This window comes from Marmota monax, unplaced genomic scaffold, assembly GCF_021218885.2.
Source record: "Marmota monax isolate L192 unplaced genomic scaffold, Marmota_monax_Labrador192_F-V1.1 WCK01_AAM20220418_F8-fsc00122, whole genome shotgun sequence".
Taxonomy (NCBI): Eukaryota; Metazoa; Chordata; class Mammalia; order Rodentia; family Sciuridae; genus Marmota; species Marmota monax.
In genome coordinates this window covers 4,278,463-4,301,827 of record NW_026695223.1, presented here as the reverse complement: position 1 = coordinate 4,301,827, position 23,365 = coordinate 4,278,463, and the positions used below count along the sequence as shown (strand labels likewise).

At 34.5% G+C, this 23,365-nt stretch overlaps 1 protein-coding gene across 1 annotated transcript in view; it reads left to right on the top strand.

The window, feature by feature from the left end:
* Kdm7a (lysine demethylase 7A) overlaps positions 1 to 23,365 on the top strand; it is a 75,694-nt gene that overhangs the window by 13,372 nt on the left and 38,957 nt on the right. Inside the window, exons 2-3 of the mRNA XM_046434210.2 lie at positions 16,067 to 16,152; positions 20,133 to 20,250. Coding sequence (XP_046290166.1) covers positions 16,067 to 16,152; positions 20,133 to 20,250 — 204 coding nt within the window. The remainder of the gene's footprint in view (positions 1 to 16,066; positions 16,153 to 20,132; positions 20,251 to 23,365) is intronic.

The window sequence follows — 23,365 nt, the reverse complement described above, 5'->3', positions numbered from 1 at the left end:
AAGAAAAAAAAAATATATATGTATATGTAAAAGGAATCATCTTAAAAAAATCAGTGTTAGAATTGAGAACTTACTGGAAATAACTGCTATATTATCTTCTTTGGGGGTAACTCAATTGTCTTCTTTAAAATTGTCACTTCTAAAAGTGAATCCCAAAGTGGAGAAATTTTGAGTTATTTCTTGGGCTGTCCCTAAGATGTATTTCATGCTTCACAGTCTTATTCTGATTAATAAAGTACACAATTTGGCAGGGGAAGTATCTTCTGGAAACTCCAGATTATATTAATATCTGTAGGTTTTATACAGAAGAAAGGGAAAAAGGAAAGAGCAATTGGAGGGACAAAAGGATAAAATATTCTTTTCTTTGTATTCACTTTCAATTTGGAGAGTAATATGAAGCTTTTTCAATCGACAGCCCTTGTTTGAGCGTCCATTTGATTACTTTTCTAAACTCATGCTAACAAAATTCAATGTTAGAGAAAATACAGTGACATTATATCCAATTTATATTTTATAGTGGGGAAGGGGGATGAAACACTTTCATTTTTTTTATGAAGTGCTTCTCTCTTCCTTTATAATTTAGAAATGTCATTTTCCTTGAGCATAAAACAGGAATTCCAAACATCTAAAATATTGACTCCCCTCTACCAGTTAGTAATCATAATCATTTGATATCATATGCTGTAAAATCATGGAATTTCAAAAGCTGGGAAAATCTATACCATTGTAGATCATTTTGTGTGTGTGTGTGTGTGTGTACATGCGCGCGCACGTCGCGAGTACATTGGGGATTGAAGCTAGATCTTTGTGCATATTAGGCAAGTGCTGTACTACTGAGCTATATACCCCCAGCCTTCGTTTGTTGTTTTTAATGTGCAACAACTGTTGTCTGATGAGTGGTTGTTGTTTTACAGAGCAACAGGAATGTAATCCAGTGTGGTCAGTTTGATTTATATACTTCCCATGGATTCCTTAATACTATATTAAAAGGAAAATAAAATGGTCCTGGAGATCTCCCTGGAGGTCCTGGATATATTCCCATTACACAGGAACCCTGCAGGCTATTGAAAAAATCATGAACAAAGTTCAGAAAAGCAAAACAGTTTGGATAGCATCCTGAGTCCCAAGGTGACAAAGTATAGGACACAAGGTACTCTTGAAGCAAAGGTTTCTGGCCAGTGGCTTCAAAAACTTCTTGGGGGTGATCACATGGGAGTTTTCTCCCCAAAAGATTTGAGTTTGTGAGTTCCTGGGCTTTTCTTCTCTGAGCTGCCAGAGTGTTTTACCTATCATATATGTAGATATAAAGCAAGGGAGCAGTGGTAAGTGATGATATCAGACAGAGGAATAATCTTTAAGCTCCCACGGGCCACAGAAAGGCTATTACTTTGAGTGAGATGGAGTTCTTTCAAGGTGTCAATATGAAGAATAACAGGACAAATTTACATGTACCACTGTGGTTTCTAGAGGGCAGGAGGAAGGAGACCAGTTAGGAGTCTACTGCAGTCATTTCATCTCATACAAAGTTGGTAATGGTGAAGGTGATATGAAGTGCTGAGATTCCGAAGGTTTGCCATTAGGATTTAGCTGAAGATTTTTAAAGCAGGTCTTAAGAATCAAAGAAGACTTCAAAGATTCTGTCCTAAACTACTTGAAGGATTGCCAGTAAGTAAGATGGAGAGGACTGCAGGAGGAACAGGTCTCATCAGGAAGGAAGGGAATTCTACAGGATATACTTCAGGTTGAGATGCTTATTATCCAAATAGAGATATGAAAATGGTAATTACATGTTCAAACTACGGCTCGGGAGATAAAAATTTAGACTTATTCATTCATGTACAAACTCCTAGTTGTTTCTCAGACAGATCAGACTTGTTCTTGCCTTGGGGCCCTTGCACTTACTTCACTTCTGCTTAGAGCATCCCTCAGATATCGCAAGGCTTGCTCCTGCACTTCTGCTGTTTTTTTTTTTTTTAATTGTCATCTTCTCATTGAGGCCTTGCCTAACCACTCTTAATACAAAACAGAAATTCCCCTGCCCTCTAGCACTCTTTTTTCTCCATTGTACTTATTACCATCAGACACACTACATATGTACTTGTTTAGTTTTTAAATTTCAACAGAGTAGACATTTGATTTGTTGATTTTATTATTGCTGCATTTGCATTGTCCTGATAGTGTTTTGAATGAGTAAATGTGAGCCAGTAATCAGCATTTTGAATTCTTCCATGGCACAAAGTTTGTTTTGTTCCCTTTTTTTGTGGTATTGATGACTGAACTCAGGGGCACTTACCACTGAGTTACATCCCCAACTCTTTATTTTTTTCATTTCATTTTTTTTTTTTAAACATTTTTTAGTTGTCAATCCATCTTATGTTTGTTTATTTGTTTATTTATTTATTCATATGTGGTGCTGGGAATCAAACCCAGGGCCTCACACTTTTTTTTTTAAGAATATTTATTTTTTAGTTGTAGTTGGAAACAATATCTTTATTTATTTATTTATCTATCTATCTATCTATCTATCTATTTATTTGTGATGCTGAGGATTGAACCCAGGGTTTGCATTTGCTAGGTGAGTGATCTACTGCTGTGCCACAACCCTGGCCTTCCCAGCCCTTTTTGAGATAGATCTCACTAAGTTGTACAGACTGGCCTTGAACTTGCTCTCTCTCCTGTTTAGCCTCCCAAATAGCTGGGATTACAGACTTAGAACACTGTACCTGGCACAATAAGTATCTCTTGATAAGGGGAAGAAGGTGATATCAAGTGTGTATTTTACCCATCTATAATACAGCATGCACCTTTGTCTCTTAGTATGTCTCTTCCTTGCTTTTGCCTTCTTCCATGGGTTTGGTTATCTTCTAGCTATATCTTCTTGACCCAGTCTTTTGCCTGGTCCTAGCTTCTTGACTTCCTCCTCATTTTCAGAGCCATCCCTCTCCATATCTTCTGTCCCCTCACTCCACCCCACCCCACCCTATTCTTAAATGTAATTTAGCATAACATTTGTTCTTATATGAAAAGCTTCTCTGGACATTCCCTGGTCATCAGCACAATTTCCCCATTCTTAAATATTTCCTAAAGTGTTACTTGCTTTGCAGAACTTAAATAGCTTGTAGGAGCTTGTAGCTCAGTGGTAGAGTGCTTGCCTCGCATGTGGAGGGCACTGGGTTTGATCCTTAGCACCACATTAAAAAAAATAAAGGCATTGTGTCCATCTACAATTAAAAACATATTTAAAAAAGATAGCTTGTGTATTTTAGTTCCTTTTGTCTAAAAGACTATTTTCCTTTCTTTACCTACTCCACATCTCAATCTTCTACACATTAGAGGTAAATCTGCCTCACTGGTAGGACAAGATTTGTTTTTAAAACTCATCAGTTTCATTTTTGGCTCTGGAACTGACATAGAGTAAGTTGCTAGGAATGATTATTTTTCCAAAGATGGTTCTTTTTCTCTTATACAAATCAATTGTGATTTCCTCATCAAGTTGGACAAATTTAATATTAAATATTGCTTATTATTCACATTAAATTATTAGTATTAAATATTACTTATGTTGAATTAAGTATTAAATAGTGCTTAAGATTATTTATTTGATCTATACCTGCTTACCTATAATAAATTTACATATTATACTTATCTTGTATATATTCTTATGCAGTGTTTATCCCAGAGAGGATGATGGGACATCAGAGAAGTGGGAAGAGCACAGTGGGTATTGAGAGGAGCATGTGCATGCAAAGAATGGGCTGGTTAAATATGTGTGTGTGTGTGTGTGTGTGTGTGTGTGGAGTAGAATTTCACACAGGTAATGGATTCTTTAGAGCTCCACCCACATCCCTGACTTTCTCTGTTTCTTTCTGCCTCTGGAAAATTTATTGCTAAAAGCACCAGAGACTTAGCCTAAGAGCCTTCTCTGGCTGCAGTTGCTCAGCAGCTTGTACTTGAAGCAGGCTGGAAATACTGGGATGTTAATGCCTCTGGGCTAGCCCTCCAACATTGTCTAAGGGGAAACAATGGATAAGCAAACTTCCTCTTGTGCTGGGTGGGCCCCTCAGGCCCCACCCTGAAGCCCCTCTGCATAGTCCAAATGTCCCCAGAGGGTATTGCTTATTAAGGTACTTTGTGACTTGCTCCCTTTCCCTGTCTCACCCTTCCACTTTCCTACTAGTGCTTCCAGGTGATTACCTCCTGTATGAATGGCTACTTACACTCAAATCAGGTCTCAAGATCTGCTTCTGGGGACTCCAAACTAAACCAGTAGATAAATTATTGAGAATAAAGATGATAAATGAGAAATGTTGGATTAGAATGGCAAGCTTGGGTGGGGGATTTGGAGGTGTAGCTCTGTAGTAGCACTTACCAAGCCTTTTTGAGGGCCTGGGTTCCAAAAGGGGGTGGGAGAAGAATTTGGATTTCATTGATAATAGGTTTTTGACATCATAGTTATAATATCTGTATAGTGATATGATTTCATTTACTTACATCTATGTGCAGATGTGTTATGAATGTAGCTCTCAGATTATGAAAACTGCTTCCTTATCTCATGGAATAGTTTTTTGGTCTTGCTACTTTGAGAAGGTATCCTGCCTGGAAGTTATAGTGTGATGTGATTTTAATTCGAAGTTTGTTGCTATTTTATTTCTGTCTTCCTTTCAAATCCTATGTTTATCAAAACACCAGAAATGCCCCAGAGTGGGAAGTAACCTTTAGGATGGGAACACTGCAATAAATTGTTAACAATGCACAGGTAATTAGCACGTAGGAAAACTAGCAGCTATTTTACCTTTTTTGGGAAGTGGTATGGTCTACTTAAATAAGATTTTCATCTAACTGAAGGATTTACTTGTGAAGTAACTGAGTGTCCTCAGAAAAGTTATTCAGGAGATAAACTTCTTCATATGTCAACTATTTTTAGAAGGATTTTGTCGGATATATTATGCTCTTCTTAATAGAATAGTACACTAATTTTAATGACTAAGTATCATGGACCTTAGTTATTTTCCGTGTCATGTGGGCTTTTGGACTCTTTGTGTACTAAATAGCCCCAGAACAGTTGTCATTTATTCATAGGGTTTCATCTCCATTTTTGCAGTTTATTTTTCCTGCTGCTGCTTAGTCTGCTTTTGGTCAGCCCCTGCTCCTAATTTTCTGTTCTTATAACTAGAGCAAAACTAAAGATTTCTGTGGGGAATCAGACACAGGACAGCTTAATATGCCCACTCCATCTTTCTGATACATTGGTGACAATAGTATGGGGCCTTACCAGGAATGGAGTCAAGCCAAGCTAAAGGATTTGTCAGATATCATTTGAATAGGCCTAGCAGTCAGAGTTGGAATTTTTGAAGCAAGTGTGCATGGTACTAGATCACTTTATATTCTTCCTAAGATAGAAGCTGTGCCTGGTGGTGAGGATAGTCTACCTTTCCATGTTATTTTACAGAACACAATCAGATGGTTTAGAGATAGTGTATCTTACTTCTTATTTTGGTTTTGTATTTTAATAAAATTGGTAGCTCCTTAATGTAAGAGTACTCAGTTTTTAGGCTTTAGCTTTGCAAGTATCCTGCACATACTTGGTAATTATTTGTAATATGAGTAATTTAAAGTTGGATGTAGTGCACACCTGTAATCCCAGCTACTCAGGAAGCTCAGGCAGAAAGATCATAAATTGGAGGTCAGCCTGGGCAATTTATCAAAACTCTCAAAATAAACTATAAAAGGGCTGTGGATATAGCTCAAAAGGGCTGAGGATGTGGTAGAGTGCCCTTGGGTTCAATCCTAGTACTGGAAAAAGAAAAAATAATAATAATTTGAGACAAATGTCTTTGCTAAGTTTTGAGGTTAAAATTTTTTTTTTAAATTTGGCTCACAAAAACATGCACTGGAGAAAAGATAGCCTCTTCAACAAATGGTGCTGGGAAAACTGGAAATTCATATGCAACAAAATGAAGTTAAACCTCTATCTCTCACCATGCACAAAATTCAACTCAAAGTGGATCAAGGACCTAGGAATTAAACCAGAGACTCTGTGTTTAATAGAAGAAAAAGTAGGCCCTATTCTTCATCATGTGGGATTAGGCCCCAACTTCCTTAATAAGACTCCTATAGCACAAGAATTAAGACCAAGAATCAATAAATGGATGGACTCAAACTAAAAAGTTTCTTCTCAGCAAAAGAAACAAACTGCGAGGTGAATAGAGAGCCTACATCTTGGGAGCAAATTTTTACCCCTCACACATCAGATAGAGCATTAATCTCTAGGGAATGTAAAGAGCTCAAAAAGCTAAGCACCAAAAAAACAAATAACTCAACCAATAAATGGGCCAAGGACATGAACAGACACTTCTCAGAAGAAGATATACAGTTAATTAACAAATATATGAAAAAATGTTCATCATCTCTCATAATTAGAGAAATGCAAATCAAAACTACTCTAAGATATCATCTTACTTCAGTCAGAATGGCAGCTATTTTGAAGACAGACAACAGTAAGTGTTGGTGAGGATATGGGGAAAAAGGCACACTCATACATTGCTTGTGGGATTGCAAATTGGTGTAGCCAATATGGAAAGCAGTATGGAAATTCCTTGGAAAACTGGGAATGGAACCAGCATTTGACCCAGCTATCCCTTTCCTTGGTCTATACCCAAAAGTTATAGGACAGCATATTACAGGGACAATGCCACATCAATGTTTATAGCAGCACAATTCACAATAGCTAAACTGTGGAACCAACCTAGATGCCCCTCAGTAGATGAATAGATTTTTAAAAATGTGGCATATATACACAATGGAATATTACTCAGCAATAAAAAAAGAATAAAATCATGGCATTTGCAGGTAAATGGATGGCATTGGAGAAAATAATGCTAAGTGAAGTTAGCCAATCCCCAAAAAACAAATGCCAAATGTTTTCTGTGCTATAAGATGACTGACCCATAATGGGGTAGGGAGAGGGAGCATGGGAGGAATAGAGGGGTGGGAAGGGAGGGGCAGGGGGTTAGCAATGATGGTGGAATGTAATAGACATCGTTATCCAAAGTATATGTATGAAGACATGAATTGGTGTGAACATACTTTATATACAAACAGAGATATGAAAAATTGTGCTCTATATGTGTAATAAGAATTGTAATGCAAAAAAACCCCCCAGAACAAAGTACATGTATAAAGACATGAATTGGCGTGAACATACTTTATATACAAAGATATGAAAAATTGTGCTCTATATGTGTAATAAGAATTGTAATGCATTCTGCTGTCCTGTATTTAAAAAAATAAGATTAAAAAAAGAATTGTAATGCATTCCACTGTCATGTATTTAAAAAATAAAGTCAATTAAATATTTTAAAAAGATTTTAAAAATTTGGCTTATATGTATTCTACTAATGTGCTTTGCTGGTAGTCAGTGAATGCTTGATAATGCTATCACTGATTTTCTCTGTTGTTAATACAATGCATTTGATTTATTGGTACTTTATACCAATTATAAAATGGTCAAACAAAAATTAAGTCTTAAAAATGTTAAATTTATAACAGTAAACTCTTCACACCTTATGAGCCTGAAAAGTAACCTAAAACACTTTCCTACGGTGGAAGGTAATAGCCTGACAAAGTGTTTCATGAAAAAGAAAGAAAGAGAGAAAGACTGACCTGAGGTTAGAGTGTAGTATTTATCACTTATGTTAGATTCCCATCATGGAACTCTGGAGTGCTGGTTAACTTGTTAAGCTGGTAAATAAAGGTGATTTGATTTTAACCCAGTGTTTCTCAGTGTTATCAATTATGAAATTTTTTTTTGTTAGTATCCTTGTCTTGTGGGACAGTTTTAAAAATATTTTTTCCGGTGAATTCTGTATAGGCAGTCTTTGTCCTTATTTTAGCTCTTGCACTGATTTCCTTTAGATGGCTTGAATAACATCAGTTCCCCAGTATTCAAATTATAGTCAAATGACAAATTACCTGTGAATGCATGTAGACTTACTGCTACCTCTTTAGTGTGCAGATCCAAAATCACTTTATAAGTAAGAGATGTACATCTGTTCTCCAGTTCACCAGACAAGAAAGTGTGTTGTGCTGCCACCTTGCCTCCCAGGAACAAACCCACAGGATATATTATCAAAATGGATAATTGAAAGAGCAAAGTGACCAGTAAAGATGAAAGTGCAGCAAAGAAACAGAAAGTGATCTTGCTGGAAGTGAAATTGAATTGGTCCTAACTGGAGTAATAGCGTAAATAACTGACATGGAAACATTGACGCTACCAACCCTGGAGTGACTCTAGCCATCCAGCCAGAGGCACTTAGTGAAGACACACTTAATCAGCACAATGTATTAAAGTATATTAAAGAAATATATAGAAAGAAATATTACTATTCTTGGTTTCACTCTATATTGTAACAACAGTATGAAAGGTTTTAAGGCTTTGACAAACATTTTTCAAGGTCACAGAACAATTGTAATTTCCACCATTGATTATTAAGATGGCTTTGTATAGTTACTTTTATGGTCCTGTGCTATCATGCAAAACATGGGCTGCCTGTGTTTCTCTTGCATTTGTCAGTCATCCATCATCTGACCTTAGTGGAAATTAAAAGTTACAAAAGGGACAGGAACCTGTAATGACAAACTGTTTTTTGAAAGGAACCAATATATGAATAAGTAAAAAGTCCTTCTTTTGTATATTGCACACTTTAAATGTCTCTCTGACTTATATGTGTTGAAATAAGATGGTCCAGTGCTTGTTGTTGGACTTTTCCACATAAATCTGTACTACCCATTTCACTGTTGATGAGCATTTCTGATTTGTAATTGTATTGAAATTCTTTGAGATCTCCTGAGTCACATATGAAATTCCACTTTGGGATATTTGTTATGGATTATGACAGGATTTCTGTGGTTGAAATCTCTCATGAAGAATGAAGGAACATGCTAACAGTATTAAGTCCCGTGAAGTATGTTACCTTAGTTTCTGTCCAACAGGAAGTTTTCTAATGTAAATGCTTTTGCTTGGCTTGGCATGTGTTCTTTCCTTTAAATGCAAGCCCTGGAACTATTATTACATATGAGATGAGAAAGGTTAGCAGAAAGATTTGATCTGCTTTAGTTGATTTCAGTCCTTGGCAGCTGACACATCACTAAGTGTCCTGGATATAAACACTTTTGACTATCTGTTAACTTTTATTCCATGGGATAGTCTCTTAGCCCTGCATATATTAAATTTTCCAAAGGTGTCATCTTGTCCTAGAAAACATAACTTTTCTTTCTGTACTCTCAATGGGAAATAAAACTGCAACTGGATTGCAGTGTTTCTGATGGCTGTTGGTTCATTTAAAATTGATTTCTGCATCTATTATCTATAGATAGTCTGTTTGTAAAATCAAGTTAATATAGGGGTTTGGGGGCTACATGAAAGAAAAGCATGAAAGGATAACAAAGTAAATGAGCATTTTATATAAATTTGTAATGAATAGGGACTGTTTCTATACAAAAGGATTATACGTGCAACTAAACCTGCAGTAAAAATACTGCATTCTTTTTCATTGACAAAAATTATAAGGATTTCAGAATAAGATCTCGAAAGGAGAGTTTATTTCCCCCCTCACATTCACTTTCTAGTCCTTCATATTTGCAAAATACATGTTTAAGCAGTCTACAGGTTATTAGCCCAAAGTAATGCATCCCCCAAATAATGCCTCCCCATTGTGCTTTACATTCTTGCTTTGTATCAATCAGTAAATATTTTGTGTGGAATCAGCTTTAGATAGGTCTGTTGAGAGTAGGAAATTCTGAATTATGTATTAAGTATTACCCAGTAGGAGCTCAAAGTCTAATTGGAGTAATGGAGTTTTCACAGGAAATAGTTGTGAATAAGGTACTCTGCTAGCCTCTGTGCTAGGGTTTTAGGTCACTCGTTCCCCAGTGCCACTTTTTGATGAGTTGGCTGCAAAAGAATCACCTAGGGAACTTGTTAAGAATAAAGATTATTGGGCCAACCCTTACCTTTTCCCTGTAGATTAAAGGTGGGGCTCAGGAATGTGTTTTTCTTTTTAAAAATAACCAGTGCACAGTACAAATTTCAAAAATAGAAGGCTATATGGTAAAAATCCTCTCTTTCATTCTTGTATCCATTCATTCTTCTTTCCCAGAGGCAGTCTCTGCTACCAGTTTCTTGCATATATTTCTAGAATACACCTTGCATCTACAAATGTGTGTTTCTAGGGGGAATATTATAAAACTGTTACGTACCTGGCTTTTTTTTTTTTTTTTTTGTTGTTGTTTTGTTTTGTTTTACAATGTATTTTGGAGCTCTTCCCATAACCCTTCTTATAGAGCTGCTTCAATCTTTTGAAAGGCTGCCTAGTACCAGTCTGGAAAAGCTCTGCATGGGATTCTAATGCTAGTTTGGGGAGCCATATTTAGACCAAATTTATTAAAGGGTTTAGAAAAAGTTTTCTTGGAATGTTAATTCTTTAAGTTTTGCCTTTCATAAGGAGTTGGACTAGCAAATATTTAATGAACATCTAGATTCAAACAAACTTTTGTATAAGTTTCTTCTTTGCAAAAGTTGTTAGGTAGAATTCATCAGTCAAATATATTAAGACAGTAGTATGTATTTGTTTTTTTCATAAAGGAGATAACTTGTGATGGTGGAATCAGTTAGAAGCAAGGATTTTCTACCTTTGAGCTCTAGGTGTTCGTTACTGTTCATCTTTCTTTAATGTTAAGGGAGGTGGGGGTGAACAGAGAAGGCAGAAGGCAATTAGTACATTATACCAAAAATTTTGCTCTATAAAATGATAATTTTGGCAACTGAGGGTGTAGCTCAGTGGTAGAGCACTTGCCTAGCATGTGTGAACTCCCGGATTCATTTTTTCTCCTCCAAGACGATTTATAAAATTCTTAATTAAATTTTCACATAATATTCATTTTGGGCAGTTTTTTTTTTTTTTTTTTTTTGCTGTATCACTGATTATTTTTCTTTTGTATCGCTGGTTATACATAAAAGTATAGTTTTTATTTCCACAAAATAGCAGGTGCACTGGGCACTGTTTGTATTATAGCTTCCCTTAGTCTCTGTGGACACACCTCATGCAGCTGGAGAGGTGGAAAGTTGACTAGTGAAGAGGAACTAGAAAATGTTAGTTTGAGAGATAGAATGACTAGTGGAAGGACCACAGGTCTTTTTTTTTTTGATATTTCAGAAATGTTATACACCATTTTCTTGTTTAGAAGGAATTCAATAGAAATTATTACCTTCATGAGAGAATGGTTTATTTGTGCTTATTCATAATTTGCATTACCTACTCTGTGTTCATTGTCAAGAGACAACAACAAGTAACAGTAAGCATGTCTTCTGCACTCAGGAAGCCAAGAGTTTAAGATGCCAGCATAGAAGTAATGTTTGACACATGTGTTTCATGTACTCATCATGAAATGATTTCATTAGAAGCTTGACAACAGGATTTTTAGTTTTTTGTTGTCCTTTTTTAGTTATACATGATAGTAGAATGTATTTGGGCATATTACACATACATGGAGTATAACTGGGATCATGTGCTTGGAACTGAGAGAGTCTTAGGGAGTTTAGTTCAGGAAACAGGGTATTCAAAATAGCTCAGTATTAGGCCAAAATGAGTGGAAATGTACATCAATAAAATGTTGAGGGACTTCCTTGGGGTGCTCAAGTGTGGTTGCACTGACAAAGAATTTGTGCTAGACTTTGAAGATGAGGCAGGGTAAGACTGCTTGGTAAAGAATGGAGAGGGAAAAAAAAAGAACGGAGAGAGTGTTTTTAAGTAAGAGGAATATCTAATGAAGCCCATTGATACTAAGGTCTTAAAGAATTTGATGACCACTCTCCTAGCACCAAGAGTAGAAAATATAAATGAGAGCATTATCCAAGAGAAAAAGTGTTTGGCAGATCCCAGGGAATTCTGGTTGGCCATTAATTCAATTCTCTTCTTATCAAGTGTCCAAAAAAGCCAGCTAAGCAACATTTGAGAAGATTAAGACAATAGAATGTGCTAAAGTTGTCACTGCCCCACTCACCAAATGGCAGTGAGGCTGTTCTGTAGATGGGAGCTATTCATCAAAGGTCAGATAGTCACCACACAGGAAAGCCCACTCCTGTCCCCTACACAATAGTCTAATAAACATGGAATGTTTTGCTGGTAGGAAAAACTGAAAGTTTTAATCTGAAGGAAAATTTGACAGGGGAAATAAATGGAATGGAAGAGACCAGAGAAAATTTAGTGTCAGATTTGAAAGTGATTCTTACAAAACTTGCTTTCAAAGCTGTACATTTTATGCATCCTACTGCAATTGCTCTTAACATGTCTGTTAGAAGACATAGTGATTCTAGAATTCTTTTAATGGGGGGTGAGGGGCAGAGTGAGTAGGCTTAATGAAGAGTGGAGAGCAGTTGTCTGTCCCTCCCCGAGAGAGGAACTGAAGTGAATGTAGTAATTCCTTTTAGTGCTCTTCAAAGATCCAAAATAATCTTGGTTTAGGAAAATTAAAATTTTATGTTAAATTTGTTTTTTTTAAAATTATGTTTTATTTGATAAAGTGGACTTTTAAAGGTTTATTCATTTATCAAATTTAATGTTTTTGCTGATTTACCAAATTTGTTAAATGTTTAGATTTAGAAATAAATGTAGCTGTAAGTGTTCTGATGGTTGATTGAAAATTGGCCAAAATCTGCAGACATCACTGACATTTTAGTAAAACAGATTAAATGGTATGAGAAGGGACATGAAGAATAGAATCCAGAGAGGGCAATTTCTGGGTTTTTGAGGACTAATAGCTAAGTTTTGACTAATCAAAACGCCTGTTTCTTTCTCTTCCCTAAGCTTTATGGGAGTCTCACTTATGTATCTTAGATGTTCATAGATGAGCTTATTGATATGAGCCCACTTTAGGTTTTTATGGACACATAACATTTTTCTCTCATTTCTGACACCACTATTTAAAAGTGGGAATATAGCTGGGTGCAATAGTGCACACCTGCAATCCCAGCAGCTGGGGAGGCTACAGCAGGAAGATCATGGTTTCTAAGCCAGCCTCAGCAAATGCAAGGGGCTAAGCAACTCAGTGAGATCCTGTTTCTAAATAAAAATACAAAATAGGACTGGGGATGTGGCTCAGTGGTCAAGTGTCTCTTAGTTCAATCCCCAGCACACCCTCCCACCCCTATTGGCTGGTTCTTTTTTCCCCCTTCTTATTAATTTGTAGGAGTTCATTATATTCTAGATAAAATTTCTTTAGTGGTTATCTGTATTATAATGTCTTCTACTCTGGTTTATTTCATTCTTTATCATTAAATAAACAGGTTATTTTAAATATGGCTTCAATTAAAAGTTGTTCCACTTATAGAGAGTACTTTTTATGTTTTGATTAAGATGACCCTTCCTGCTGTGTTTGGAACATGCCTGTAACCTCAGCTACTCACTTGTAATCCCAGATACTCAAGAGGTGGAGGCAGGAGGATTTCAGGTTCAATTTAGTGAGACTTTCTCTCTCAAAATAAAAAATAAAAAAGGACAAGGATGTAGCTAAGTGGTAGAGTACCTTTGGATTCAATCCCCAATACTGACAGAAAACCAAAACCAAAAACATAAGAAAGACAACCCTTCCTGCCACAAAGTCCTAAAGATATTTTCTACATTGTGTTGCATAATCTTTGTACTTTCTCCTTTTGTGTTTAGGTTTATAATCCCATGCAGATATATACAGTGTGTCTCTGGAACTCTATTGAAAACTTGCCTGTGCTTGTTCATGTGACCTGCAGTGCCTCCTAGGTTAAACATAAATGTCCACATATGCATAGATTTTTTGTGGGGGTAGGGTTGGGTACAGGCATCTGTTCTGAGTTACCTTGATTCCTATAGCTTTAAAATAAATCTTGATACCTGGTAGATGTTTTTCCCCCTAAGAATGCCAAGCATATTCTTGGCCCTTTATATTTTCCACAGATTTTGATTGGGATTAAATTGAATGTATAAATCACTTTGAGAAAAATTAATCTTTACCTTATTGAAACTATGTGATCATGATGTAAATCTCTCTTTATTTAAGGTCTTGTTTAAAGTCTTTCAATGATGTTTTATAATTAAATTTATTTCAGTGTTTCTTAGCATTTTTAATGTAATTTGTACATGAAGTTTTGTTTTGTTTATTTGGTATTGGGGATTGAACTCAGGGGGGCAGTTTACTATCAAACTTGAGATCCTTCTGCCTTAGCCTCCTGAGTAACAAGTGTTACAGGTGTATGCCACAATGCCTGACTGCTCATCATGTTTTATTTCATTTTTTATCTTTCTATTGTTGATATAAGGAGATATGATTATTTTTATATATTGATTATATCTAGCAATTGATTCTGATAATTTATCATTTTTGTGTTCTCTGCATGTGCTACCATTGCATTTGCAAATAACAGCTTTTAATTGTCCAATTCTTTTACCCTTTTATTGTTTTTCTTATTTTACTATACCATCTTGCTTCTGCAGCAAAATGCTTAGCAGAAGTGGTACCATCAAGTGTTTCTCCTGTGTTCTTAATCTGAAAGTGACTGCTTTCATGTTATTTGCATAGAATTTTTTAAGAGTTACCTTTTATTGGAGTTATCCTCTACTTTTAGTTTGCTGAGAGGTTCTGTTTGTTTGCTTTTTTAATCACAAGTTAATGTTGAACTTTATCAAATATTTGCCCTGTATGTTTTAAAAGTGTAATATGCTTTTTAAAATTTTAATCTATTAATGTGGTTAATTTCACTGGTTATTTTTTTTTTAATATTAAAAAGTACCTTGCATTCCTGTGATAGACCAAACTTTCTATTTGTATCTTTGCTTATAAGCAAGAGTGACCTACAATCATCCTTTCCAAGTTTTGGTACTAAGGTTATGCTATCATTAAAATGATCTAGGGAATTAAACCTTTTCCTACTGTCTAGAGCAAGGTTTACATAATAATTAAAATTATTTATTTACTGAATGTTTGATAGAACTTGCTTGTGATGTCACCTAGACTTGAAGTTTTCTTTATAGGTTGATTATATATATATATATATATATATATATATATATGTAATTCACACATATATGCCTTTTTAAATTTCATAACATTGTTCATAATACCATCTCTTATCTTGATCTTGCTACGGTTTGCCAATTTTGTGAGTCTTTTCAAGGAATTCATTTTTTAAAAAAAATATTTTTTTAGTTGTAGTTGGACACAATACCTTTATTTTATTCATTTATTTTTATGTGGTGCCGAGACTAGAACCCAACACCTTGCACGTGTTAGGCAAGAGCTCTACTGCTGAGCCACAACCCCAGCCCCTCAAAGAATCCATTTTTGACTTAGATCCTCTGTTACCTGTTTGTTTTTTATGTCATCAATTTCTACTCTTTATGCTTTTATTTCTGTTTTTAAGATTTATTTTATTACTTTTTTTTTTTAACTTCTTGAGCATATGGCTTAACTCAGTAGTTTCAGCTTCTCTTTCTTTTTTTTTTTTTTTCTTATTGTATTTTAGACATGATCTTGTTACATTACTCAGGCTGGCCTTGAAATCTGTATTCTCCTGCCTCAGTTTTCTGAGTAGCTGGGATTACAGGTACACATCACCAGCCCAGCTCAGCCTTTTTCTAACACATTCATTTAGGGATATACGTTTCTGTTTGTAAGTTCTGCATCCAGTAAATTTTTTTATATAGTGTTTTCATTGTGTTCTCAATTTTTCAGGTTTTCATTATGGTTTTTCTTTTGAGTCATACTTTATTGACACTAATTCCAGAGTAGATTTTGCATAATGGTTTAGGATTTTATAGCTTATTTTATTGCATTATTTTCAATGTTTATACTGCTGATGAGTATTTGGGTGATTCTCCCCCACAATATTTAGCAAATATATAGAGAAACAAATAAAATTTATCCTTGCATATGTTTTTGTATTATACAGAATTTGCTGGTTGTAGTACATTTCTCTGCTCAATTTCCAAATATTTTTTTATAATTAAGTTAATATTTATTTTATTTTTCTTTATATTAGCTGTGTTGGAGTAGAAGAACATCATGCTGTTGACATTGACCTGTATCACTGTCCCAACTGTGCAGTACTACATGGTTCCTCCTTGAGTAAGTACTGGATGCTTGAAAAATTGATATTTTGAAAACATGTGTGTGATAATGCTTTAATGATATTCTGATTAATTACATTATACCCACTAAGAATTATAGGGAAGATTTCACTGAAGATATTTAGAATGTAGTTTTTGTCTGAATTTAAAATAACTTATTAAGTAAGTCAAAAGAATAAGGGAAAAATACTAGTATTTTAAATTGTCAGTTCAGATGCTTCCAAAGAACAAATTGTAATATTAATTGTCACTGTAAAAATATGAGAGAAAATATAAACATTTCTTTAAAATTTTGGCTTGCAAACTAGTGTTTCTGTTCACAAAATTTAAAGGGAAACTGTAGGTTTTGTCATTTTAAAACTAAAAGTCATCTTTGCCTGAAGATACCTTGTTATAGAAGTGGGTGGGATGTAGGTAATGTACCACTTTTTTACTTTATCCTAGTACTTAAAAAAAAAAAAAATAGAGGGCTGGGGTTGTGGCTCAGCAGTAGAGCACTCACCTAGTACATGCGAGGCCCTGGGTTCGATCCTCAGCACCACATAAAAATAAATAAATAAAATAAAGGTATTGTGTACAACTAAAAAAAAAAAATAGAAATGTTGCTCTGAAGTTATCATTGAAAATAGATTACTAGCAAGTGACTGCTCATCTATCTGTTTTGTTAGAAATATTAGTAGTTTTTGTAACAGTTTCTTTGTAAGAGAATTAGAAATTTAGACTATGAGTGCGTTGAAGTATTTTTGTAGGAAACACAGGTTATTTAATTTGTTAGTTACACAGTATAAACCTTAAGGTTAATAAACTGGTAGGATTGTTACATGTCTAATTGAGTAGTTTGTTGTCCTAGATGTTTTTAAAGGATTTTACTCTGTAGCACTGAAGTATATGGTATACAATTTGAAATAATTGTTGCCTAAGAATAATTCTTGGAGGAAGTAAACAATACAATGTTGTTATCTCAGGACAAAAAGAACTAACAATTTTAGTTTAGAATTTAAGTATATAATCCTAAAATGAAATAATTTTAATTTAATTTATGTGAAATATTGAGTTACTACTTAGAGGCAGAAAAATGTACTACTACATGTGATGCACTCTATTTTCTACTTTCGCTGTGTGATTTCATCTTTTAAAAAACTTGTCAAACTCACTAAATTGATTATATAGTCCATAATGGATTATGACCTGCACTTTGAATAATGATGCTTTAGAGAGTAGCTTGCTTATTATGTGGCCCTTGGGGTGCTTCTCATTCTTGAAGAACATAAGATTAGGCATTGGCTATCTTCTGGGCAGAGGTCCAGCTCTGAATACTCAGAGGGAAAATGCCCAAGATTCAATAATCTATTTTGTCTTGATTTAAAGCTCACCTTCTCCCAGCCCTCATTACTTTTGATTTCTTTCCCTCTGCTATTAAACCTCTTTTGCTTGCTACCCAGGGTTTCCTGATTCTTTCAGAGTTCCCCAGAAATCTTTATTATAGATACCATTTAGACAACATAATACTCATTTAATATGATAATTTTAGACTTTACCCTCTGGGAATTGAGGATGTTATTTGAGGGTAAGTCTCAGAAAACAGCTTGGCACTTTAACCTATATTCTTTGTGTTCCTCAGGCACAGGTAATCCAAACATAGAAGTTTTTCATCTTTCCCTGTGATACTACTAAAATGTTCCTTTTATTGTCCTCTCAGCCAGCCTTTATAGTGGCTGATTTTATGTTTTAAGCATGTTGGTTCAATAGGACAATTGTATCCTTCTGTTAAATCTCCTAAAGTCAGCACATTTAAAGAAATGATAGTAACTGCTTATTATATACCAGGGTATGACAGTGGGTAAGTACTTGATCTATGTTCCCCTTCGATATTTATAACAATTTGATAAGAGATATAGGAAAAATTAGTAAGTAGCTCTCATATATACCTGTTTGATAGAGCTAGAGTTTGAACCCTTAGCTGTCAAATACCAAAGCCAGTGTACTTCATTGATTACTCTGCAAAAATGAAATTAAAACAGTGCATTATCATTGTTCACTTATCAAATGGGCAGCTTTTTTTTTTCTTTCTTTTTGTTTTTAAATGATGATCCTCATTGTTAACGGTAAGCTTTGAGCCATACTGTACTGGTAGGAATGCAAGTTTCTAATACTTTTCTGGAGGCAGTTTTGTAGTATGTAGCAAGCATCTCAAAAATTATGATCTTCCTTCCAGCAATTCTAGAAATAAACCCTAAGAAATTAATTAGGGGAACAGATTAATATGTCTGAATACTAACCATAATTTTGTTTGAAGAAAGATTCAGGGTGAACTAAGTGCTTAAGAATAACAAATAATTATAACACGATACATTCACGTCTTAAAATTCTAGACTGCCTTTAGATTGCTTTTGAATATTTAATAAGGAGAAAATGCTCATGACTTAAGAGAGGTAAGCAGGATAAACATTGTCATCCCACTTGAAAATAAATGGAACTACATATCAGTGTTTAGTAGGGGGGAAAAAACCTGGAATGAAATGCCTTTGAATTTTAGGAGTGGTTTTAAGTGAGGTAGAAAATAACATACAAAGGATCCCTCCGTGGAATATTCCAGGAAGATTCCTCTGTGATTCTAAATTTTTCTTGTGAGATTTTTTTAAAAATGGAATTTACTCTCTTCCATATTGGAGATCTGGTTGCAATAAGTTATTTTGGAATTTTGTTTCAGACTCTATTTCCACTCCTATTATTTGATGTGATCCTCTTTATCCAAATGAAGATCAAGTATTATTGTCTTATTATGATCTTGGTAAGGTGAAAGGTAAAATACCTTGGTATCATAGAGTTGTTTTTTTCCCCTTACATTTTGTTATGAAAATGTTCAAACACAGAAAAAGCTGAAGTAATTTTACAACATCTCCCTATAAATCTTCACCAGCTGGGTTCTACTATTAACATTTACATCACTTGCTTTACCACTTATCTCTTTATGCAACCATCCCACTTTGTATTCATCTTTTTTCTTTTTGATGAATTTCTGAATAAGTTGCAAACATCAGTACATTTGCCAGAATCATGGGGGTTTTATACATAAGAGTGACTTTCAAGCTTAAAAAAAAAAAGATTTAAAACTGAAATTTTACATTGATAACACACAAAAGAGTTGTAAGTGGCACCATTGTGGTGGAAAGAGGAATGAGGTCCAGAGCTTCTCCCTTGGCTTTTTTCTACTTCCCTCTTTGTGAAGAGATCCTCACAGTTTGAAAATCAGCACTCTAACCTATCCCTTTTCACTATCATGAGAAATCTGGATCCATAGATGTTAAGTAACTTGCCCAAGGTTGCAAGAGGAATAGAAAAGAATCAAATACTAGTCTCCTGATTTTAATTGTTATGACTACTCAAGATTGAGTCAGAGCTGTAGAATCATAGGCTCTTAGCATTGGAACTAATCATAAAGTTGTTTATTTTGTCATACCAACTGTCTCGCTTTAATTACCACTCAGTTTTTCATGTCAGGGTAAATGTGCTTATTTGGGAGTAAATCTTAAAAGAAAAAGAAATCATACTGTTAAAAGATATTTCTGATGTGGGATAAAAGACCCTATTCTGAGAAGATAATTTAGATGATCTGGATAATTATGTTATGAACTAATATTCCAGTGAAAATCATAATTTAAAATTATTTGGAAATATTCTGGTATGGGTAAATGTAGATATTGTAAAAGGTTTCATTTGCTGATTTGAATTCTTTGGTTTAATTTTTAAATTATTTTGAAATAAAAAAGTAAGTTTTAAAATCTACACTTAATTGTCTATAAGGGCAACATTAGATTAAGTAAAATTTACTTCTGTGTCCTGGAAATGCATTTAAAATTTGAGAGTTTATAGTACTTAGTTATTATTTCTGATAAATGTAGACTACAATAATGAGAAAGTATATAGTATTACCAGTTACCAAAAGTATGTTCTTTTTTTAACTTTCTAAAACTTTAGTGAAAAAGAGGAGAAACTGGCACAGGCATGACTATACAGAAGTTGATGATGGTTCCAAACCAGTGCAAGCTGGAACTAGGACTTTTGTTAAGGAATTACGATCTCGAGTCTTCCCAAGGTATGGAAAACTTGCTCTGATTAAACAAAATGTAAGAATGTTGGCTGATAAAGTGACATTATGTAAAGTGTTTTCTTTCTTTCTTTCTTTTTTTTTTTAATATTTTTTAGTTGTCAATGGATCTTTTATTTTATTTGTTTATTTCTATGTGGTGGTGTGGATCAAACCATGGTCTCACGCATACCAGGCAAGTGCTGTACCACTGAGCTACAACTGCAGCCCTAATGTAGTGTTTTCTTTCTTTCTTTCTTTCTTTTTTGGTATTGGGGATTGAACTCAGGGGCATTCAACCACGGAGCCACTGAGTCACATCTCCAGCCCTGTTTTGTATTTTTTAAATTTAGAGACAGGCTCACTGAGTTGTTTAGCACCTCACTTTTGCTGAGGCTGGCTTTGAACTCAGGATCCTCCTGCCTCAGCCTCCTGAGCTGCTGGAATAGTATTTACAAAAGTGTGTTCTTTTTTTAATTTTCTAAAACTTTAGTGAAAAAGAAGGTGTGCGCCACTGCGGCTGGCTAAAGTAGTATTTTTAAACTTTGGACTACTTAATATGTTATTGTTCTCAACGGGCTTTTCATTTTATTTCTTAATGAAATAGGATAGAAAATATTTGTACATTTAATGTAATGGGAGTAAGTAAGCATAGTTTCATGAAACTTTTGTTATATGTATCTACATAGTGCAGCACCATGTAAAAATACAGTTCTTAATTGTGGGTCACAGTTCAAAAACTTTGAAATATAGTGATTGAAGCACTTGTTTCCAGTATTTGTTTCTACCAGGTATGCAGCTGCTGCTTCTCTTTTTCTTTGACCTAACCTTCACTCCTTTCCAACTCTTTTTTCCCCTTGTCTTGTTTTCAATATCTGTCTCTGCCCTAGGATCTCCAAAAGAATGCACAATTATTGCTTAGCTTCTGATGGCAGCAGGACTGAGCTTTTTGATTTTTAAAAATAATGGAATGTATTTGAGTTGTCTGTGAAAGAGAGTCAAAAGCATTATAAAGCATTTAATCATGCTAATTTAGATCATTTCCTCCTCACTGCCTGACATCTATTTAAAGTGATAATGCTTAATGGGCTTTTATACAAGATCATATCCAGGCTTGTTAAAGAGGGGAAGCACAATTTAAATTTAAATCACAGTATCACATGCAGTCTATAATGGAATTGATTCAGATTATGAAATGAAAAAAGAAAACTGCTATTTTTCTTCAATCTTTAGGATTCCTATCTGTCCCTCTGCCTCATAATCCTTAAACAGAAACATATACTAGTAAGTATTCATGTTGGCTTTATCAGATTTGTTGAGAGACAGAAACAGAAAGAAAACATATGAAACATAATGTTTCCACATGATTTTTGTTATATATACAGTTTAGTGCCAGTGTGTGAGTGTGCATTTTTCAGGCATAAGAGCCATCCACGCCTCTACTTTTTTCACATAGATTTGTGACCCCCTAAAAAGTAGTATTTAAAACATTGGCCTAATAATTTGCATGGTTTTTCTGCAAAAAATGAACACAAATTAGAACAGGTTAGAGATTGCACAAATGTCCAAATTGTAATTATCAATAATTAAAGGTTTTGGTTTCATTTTATTTAATTCCATGAATTTTTGCATTATTTAAAACCATGTTAATAGAGTAACAATAATTACTAAATCAAATATTTGATATAGTTAACACAGAAGTATATAAAACTAAGTGAATAGGCTTTCTATCCCCTCCCTATTTTACTATGTAGTATCTTTAAAGATATTTTTCTATATAAACAATAACATTTAAAACATTATGTGTAAACATATATTGATGCATATAATTTTTTTAAAATTTATTTTTTAGTTGTAGTTGGACTCAATTCCTTTATTTTATTTATGTGGTGCTGAGGATTGAACCCAGGGCCTTGAACGTGCTAGGCGAGTGCTCTACTGCTGAGCCACAACACCAGCCCCCAGATAATTTTTTAAAAATTAAGTTATGCATAGTGTTGTATAACTTGACTTTTTTGCTCTATTTCATAGATATTCTTCCATATGTATACACAGATTTATTACACTCCTTAACTGCAGTAGTGTATACATACCATAATTCGTTTAACATCCCCATGTGATATATATTTAAATTTGTCTCCAGTTGTTTTCCTCTTGCAAATAATGTATCTGTATTTTAGTACTGGTATATATATATTTTCTTGATCAATAGGGGAAGTAAACCACTAAACATTTGAGATCAAGGAACATAGATGATTTAAAATTCTCTCTTAGTTTGGCATTTAAGGAATTATTTAATCCTCAGAGGGTGGGGGAAGGAGGGATAATTATGGATGCTTTTTGGGGAAACTAAAAGATGGGGACAGAACTCAAGATCAGTAGGTGAGTCAGATGAAGAAAACCTAAATTCCTAAATGTGAGACTAGGAAATGGCTGCCTCGGTTTTCAAACTGCTCTTTCCTTATTAAGATGGTGGGAAGATCAGAGCCCAGTAATTCAGAGAACCAGCTCCTATCCACCTAAGTTACAGATAAATACTTAAGCTCTGATTGGATAAATGGAAATTGTTGTGTTTTAACCTGTAAGGCAAGTTTTACAATTATTTTTGTATGGCAGCTGCATACTGGATTTCTTTGGAATTATGATTGGGTAGATCATCAGAGAGGGCCGCCTGAGTTCAACAAGTTTTAGTGAATTAAGTGACTTCTAGTATTAAAATTTGTTTAATACTGGTTGTAACATATCATTTAAATTGGTAACTCTTATTGAGGGCATTTGGGGAACTTGTCTCAATGTCATATATACATATAATTAATTGTTCTATGTCCCTTTGAAGTGTCTGACAAATATTTGTGTAGATAAAATCTAATCTGTTTTTACTAACACTATTTTTTTAATTAAAAATTATACCCTTTATTGCTCTTTTTATTTTCTGCACAGCTTGTATTGTGTGACTTTTTTTTTTTTTTTTTTAAAGAGAGAATTCTAATATTTATTTTTTAGTTATCGGCGGACACAACATCTTTGTTTGTATGTGGTGCTGAGGATCGAACCCGGGCCGCACGCATGCCAGGCGAACGCGCTACCGCTTGAGCCACATCCCAGCCCTATTGTGTGACTTTTG